The sequence below is a fragment of the Mustela erminea genome, chromosome 4 (assembly GCF_009829155.1).
Source record: "Mustela erminea isolate mMusErm1 chromosome 4, mMusErm1.Pri, whole genome shotgun sequence".
Classification (NCBI taxonomy): Eukaryota; Metazoa; Chordata; class Mammalia; order Carnivora; family Mustelidae; genus Mustela; species Mustela erminea.
In genome coordinates this window covers 115239887-115245886 of record NC_045617.1, presented here as the reverse complement: position 1 = coordinate 115245886, position 6000 = coordinate 115239887, and the positions used below count along the sequence as shown (strand labels likewise).

At 39.7% G+C, this 6000-nt stretch overlaps 1 protein-coding gene across 2 annotated transcripts in view; it reads right to left on the bottom strand.

Annotated features, from left to right (window-relative positions):
• Window positions 1-609: 609 nt before the first annotated feature.
• The window catches only part of CD109 (CD109 molecule), a 130116-nt gene continuing 124725 nt past the window's right edge, over window positions 610-6000 (bottom strand). Inside the window, exons 32-33 of one of the 2 annotated variants that reach the window (XM_032340478.1) lie at window positions 4442-4544; window positions 610-2408 (exon numbers count right to left, since the gene is read on the bottom strand). In XM_032340478.1, coding sequence (XP_032196369.1) covers window positions 2233-2408; window positions 4442-4544 — 279 coding nt within the window. In that variant the 3' untranslated portion in view covers window positions 610-2232. Of the gene's footprint in view, window positions 2409-2438; window positions 2707-4441; window positions 4545-6000 lie in introns of those variants that run through there. The other variant, XM_032340479.1, reaches the window with a different exon arrangement.

The window sequence follows — 6000 nt, the reverse complement described above, 5'->3', positions numbered from 1 at the left end:
GCAACCCCACTGCCTGCAGCAAAGCCAGTGTTCGAAGAAAGATACGGAGGACGACGAGAATGCAGCCCAGGCACCGGGAAGCACAGCTGACTGACCTTCTCCTCCTCTTCTTCCTCCTCCACTTTTAATAAATTTATAATAAAAAGAGATGCATTACAAGAAGAGTTACTGGATGACTTGTTAATCTGAAAACCTCAAGTACTTCCCAAAAAAAGTATTAGAGTTCTAGTTTTTAACTGAGGGAATATGGCCTGAGAATGATACAAACTGTCTTCCACTGGCCTTTCCAGTCTAGCTGTTTCCCAATTTCCTACACTCGAAGTTCAGAGTAAATTATTTACTGAAGAATCTAAGGTACCGATGGTCGGGCAAGGTTCCCTGGGCAAGCAGGCGAGGAGGACTCCCTGTGCCAACACCCTCCCCCGACTTCATCAGAAGATAATTTTCATCTTAAAGAAGTCCTAGGATGTAAAGGCCGGAAATACCATACCTGAAGGCCCAAATATGACAAGTGCTATTTTTCGGTAAGATTCTTTCAAAGCTGTAACAGAACTACAAACTTACACCCACCAAAAGTAAATACAAGAAGATTATTTATTTGATATTTAACTTCCCCGCCTCTATAGACCACTCTCTGAGGATCTACTTTCTACATCTAGGTTTCAAGTTTTGAAATACTGAATGTTGGTAACTCCTACCTTGGTATTCAACTCAAAATATCCAAAAGCAATATATGAATATCTACTTCACTACAATTTCTTAAAATTCACTAAGACTTTTTTTAAAGTTTTAAAAATTCCTCTTAAAATATATTATTTGCATCCTTTATTTCTGATGGATTTATTTTTAAATAATTGAAATACTGTAATGCAGACTTTCTGGAGCTCGTGGCAATTATTTTTTCCATGTTCACTTGAGAGGAATGCCATGGAATTAAGCAGCAAAATTAAATCATTTCTAGATTTAGTAAGAGATCTTTAGTTGACTTTTGATATACCTAAAATATTTCAGTGTAGGAAAAGAAGAAAGGAAGAAGGGAGGAATGTAAGAAAGAAAGAAGAGAGAAAGGAGGAAAAGGAGGAAGATGGAAGGAAAGGAATTTTTCTTTAAAATTTTCACCCAGATAGAAGAATATTACCCTTTAGAATACAGGGTAACCAATTATCCAGGTGCTCAAAGTTCAGAAATCTTAAAGATTCACACAAGCATTCACGCCAGACAGCCGGCTGTCTGACGCTCAGACACCTGAGCCTAGAAGAGCTTTTACAGGACTCCTGGTAACCCCCAACCATACCTGAGGTCAGCAGTCATGTTCACCTCTCTCAGTCCCTGCCAAGCCCCAGCTTCTTGCCCAGACCACAGGGAGTCAGCCTGTCCGTCTTCGATAGTATCGTGTGCCCTGGTTAATCGTCCCCCATTGCTAACAAAGCCGCATCTTCTGGTCTCAGGCACATTCTGCCATGGCCTCGGACTCTCATCCCAGAACCAGAGCCGATGTGTGGGGCTGAGGGAGAGGGAAGGCAGGGCACCCACGACTCCTTAGGGCAGTTTTCCGTACACTCCTCCAGCTCTGAATCACACATTCCCTTTCTCCTTCTCTCCAGGAGAAAAACAGGAAGGGTAAAGGTTGGAGGATGAGATTACAATTGGAGTGAAACAAAACAAAACAAAACAAAACAAAACACTTGGCTTAAAAAAAAAATTCACCCCCCACTAAAAAGGAAGAAGAATATTATTTATGAAGGATAGACTGAGACCACTGGGGGTGAGGCATGGGGGAGGGCAGAGGTGGGTAGATGTAGGAAGGGAACAGAGCAAACTCCTCCTCTGGTTGGTGCCTCCCAGTTCCCAGACATCTGTCTTTAATGCTAAAGCCAACACCGCTGTATAGTAATGCTTAAGAACCCAGGCTCATTTCTTCTAGAAAATAAAAAGAATAACTAATCTAAAATAACGCATTTATTCTGGGAAAACAACACCTCCATGAAACACTCCTGAACGATTTTTAAGAGGGGGAAATAAAGACACACGACTGCGAAACTCTGAGATTCTGTTCCACACAGAAGTCAGTGATGACATCTATGCCTCTAGGACCTGTTGTGCACCATCCCCCACAACCCCACAAAGAGAAAAAAAAATTGTTTTTCAAGAACAGAGGCAATACTTGATAACGAAAACAAGACGTGTGACTTCTGGAAATGTCCATGTTCCATGGAGTCCTTAAAAAATGAATCACAGCCCACACTGCAAAGAGAACAGCAGCGCGACCCCGAGCACCACGATGGCCGAAGCGGGATAAAGGGAGGCCGCAGCTCCTCTCTCGCAAGGACCGCAGCCGTGAACGTCCGCACAGAGGTCACAAGAGGACAGCTTCACTTCCGAGTTGTAACTCCTCACCGTGTGTCTCCCTGTGCAGAGGCAGACACCAGTTTACTCAGATCCCTTGTTTAGAAACGTTTACTCCACCAAACCTTACCACCATTTCAATACACATCTCAGAGTTTTCCATTCTTCACAGTTTTATTTTTCTTTACAAGAAACAACTGAAATGCTCAGGAGGATCTCACGCTCCTAACCAAATCCAAGAGAGAAACAATGCCTTCCCTGCACTGTGGCCCTCGGCTGGGAAGATGGTCAGGGGCGGGGTGGGGGGGGGGGGCGGTGTGCGGGTGGGAACGGACCACAGCTGCACTCTGAGACTCCAATCTGGAACAGGAAAGACTTGAAATGGAGGCTTGTTTAACCTTCTTGAGAGTTTATTTTCTAGTGTCATTTTCTCTGCATTCAAGCAAAGCTCATTAGAACTCCCAAAAAGAGATTAACTGTGGGCTTTATTAAAAAATATAAAAATACAAAGGGAAGCCTGCCTTTGTAACAAGTTTCAATGTTTTAAAACGTTGAGCATATAGCATCTAATTTTATAGTACAAGCTAATATTTGGAGGTGAATTTTATAGCATAAGCTAATATTTTCTAAAAACTGCATAAAGTACCTGCAGCACTACAGTAAACTTACCGTACATCACAAATGATTTTTATTTTTAGTTTTAAAAACACATTCTATTTTCAAATTTCTTCATGATTTTTTGATATTATGTTTTTAAATATTTTTTATTATCGTATTTTTTTAATGTTAGAATCTTTAAAACTGGGTTGGTAAGGTTTTTACTATTTCTGATCTTTCCCATATTTTCATTTAAAAATGTCCCCCTCCTAAGTAAGTTGCTTCCCTCACATACACACACACACACACACAAATATACAAACTGTATCTTTTTATTTTTCAAATGTTTAAAATATTCTCCATTTGCAGAAGAAACATCAATTGGAGACTTCTGCAACTAGTCTGAGTTCCGAAGTTGGATAACTGGGCGCTACCATTAAGTCTCTACCATATATCCCGCCCTTCCACAGAAAAGAAGGGCCACCCTCAGTGTTTCCCCCAAACCTCCCATAAGAACCTGAGCAAATGCTTTTCCCCAATTCCACCAAGAGGCAGAAGATGAGAGGAACTGACTTGTTGACTCAGAAGGAGAAAGAACTGGTGTTCTTAACCTTCATCTTCTATGATACTCTATCAAACACTACTGACCACATGAACAGGTTCATTTCACTTTAGAGTGTACCTACAACTCCTAAGTACTTCAAGACGTTAATGATTCTCACACATTCTGATGATTCTGAGCCACCAGGAGTACCCACTCAGAATGAGATCTATTACAATTACAGAGACCATACTCTCAACAGAACTTCGCTCTGTGACTGAGTGTAGAAGTAGTCCTAATTAACCTGGGTGATCTACAAACCAGATCTCTGCTTTCACAACCTAACTTTTTAACATTTTATAAAGTAAGAAGTGACCAGTAAAATCAAAGAAGCTCAAGTTATTTTTCAGACAGACTATATTTTTCTTGATCTGCTAATCAAAAAAACCTGATATAAATGTATAAATTTTAGCAAAACAACAGACTCAGCTAAACCCATCCCAGTCTTTCATACTGCAAATGAGGCTCATGTTCTCTCGTGAAGAAATCCCATTTTAAAATAGAAAACAGATGGAAGGGATGCTTGGAACGGAAGCAAAATCCTGGAAACTGCATATAACTAGACTCACGGTTAGGTCACTTTTTCTTTGTAAATTTTGTAAGTGTGAGTTAAAAACCTAAAACATGAGGAAAAACCTAAAAGTATTAGGAAAAACATCACTTTTTGTATTCATCTGCTCAATGCCCTCATGGGACTTTTTAATATTATTAATTGTCTTCATTTAATTGAAAAGCTCACCTCCTACGCTCTCCTATACTTTCCCCACACCTATGATCTCCCCAACAACACTCCTCACACACAAGATACGTGGCCACAGTAAACAAATAAATGAACGAACAAATGAATAAATGCCTGACTTAATTTCTAAGATATCAGAAACTCTAGAACACACTTACTCGGTTCATAGTAATCTGTGATGGACACCAAAGCATCTTGCGTATTTGAAACTTTAAAGTTTCTCACAGCAGGAATATCCACACAAATCTGGGTTTCATTTACCTTGAAAAATACAAAAGACTTAAGGGGGTGACAGACAATGTGTTCGTGATAAACCAAACGACATTTCTTTTTCTTATCATTTATGGAAACTAACATTTAGGGAGGATTTCTACATTCCCGGTGTTGTGGTAAGCCCTTTATATAAATTATCTCATATAGCTCATAAAACAATTCTTACAAGATAGGTACTGTTCTCACTTCCATTTTACTAGAACAATATTGAGAATCAGAAGGGTTAAGGAAGCAGCAAGTCCAAGGATGCACATTCCTGGGCCCGGGTGCCTCACTCAGCCCCCATCTCCCACAACACGCCCACCCTGTCGCTGCTGATAGCTCCTGGTAGCCCCCCTCTCTGAAGAACTGCCCTCAGCTCACAGAAGCAACCTCATGGGTTACTGTGAGGTAACCCCATAGCCAAAAACTTATATGGGGTGCAAAAGGTCAGCTCCTTGCCTCCAGGAGGGGCCAATGTGACAACCGATATTGTTAAAGGAACCTGAGAATTGATAAATTCCTTCAAATATTCCATTACATGCCAATAGCAGTAAATGAAAAGTCAAATTAATCAGTCAGAACATACTGCACACTCAAATTAAGATAACCATCAAATAAAAACATATGTAGATACACACATACATACATCATAGATACAGGACAAACTCCAAAACCAATTGCATTATTAGATACAAACCTCAAACTTGTTTTTCAAGTTCGAAATCAAGCCCTTGGTATTCAAGCAGTACGTAATAATACATGAAAACTCCTGAACAGAAAAAGAAGCTAGAGACTTTGGACAAGTTTTAACAAAGTTTTGGCCAAAGTGGCTTTTGACGTCTTAAGACAAATGAGAACATTCAGAAACTAGTTGTTTTTAAAGTATATCTATTGCGAACGCAATATATTTCCGATTCATACCTGGCAAAACTGCAATAAGAAATGTAGGAATTCCCCCAACATAACATAAAAGCCTAAGAACACTTAAAACTCTATTTTGATTCAACCTAAGAGTTTCATATAGATGTTTGAAAAAAAGAATAAGTTATATGCCAGCAGTTTTGAGAAATAAGTACGGTCAAATTTTCACTTAAGTCTCTCTTATGCACCTTATTCTTGGATCAGTAAGTCTCATATAACAATGAGAAGAGTGTATGAAAATTATATAATAATTTGTGTGAAGACCAAACCTCTGAGAATATTCTTCTATGATTTAAGCACCTAATATATTCATTGCAGGAATATTAACCCCCTTGGGATTTATTAAAATTTCTATGAAAGCATTTTAGAACTTGTAATTAAAGCTTTCATTAGCAGCATTTAAAGAGATAATTTTAGGGATGCTGAGTGGCTCAGTCAGTCAAGCATCTGCCTTCAGCTCAGGTCACGATCCCAGGGTCCTCAGATCGAGTCCCACATCAGGGACTGCTCGGCAGGCTGCCTGCTTCTCCCTCTGTCTGCT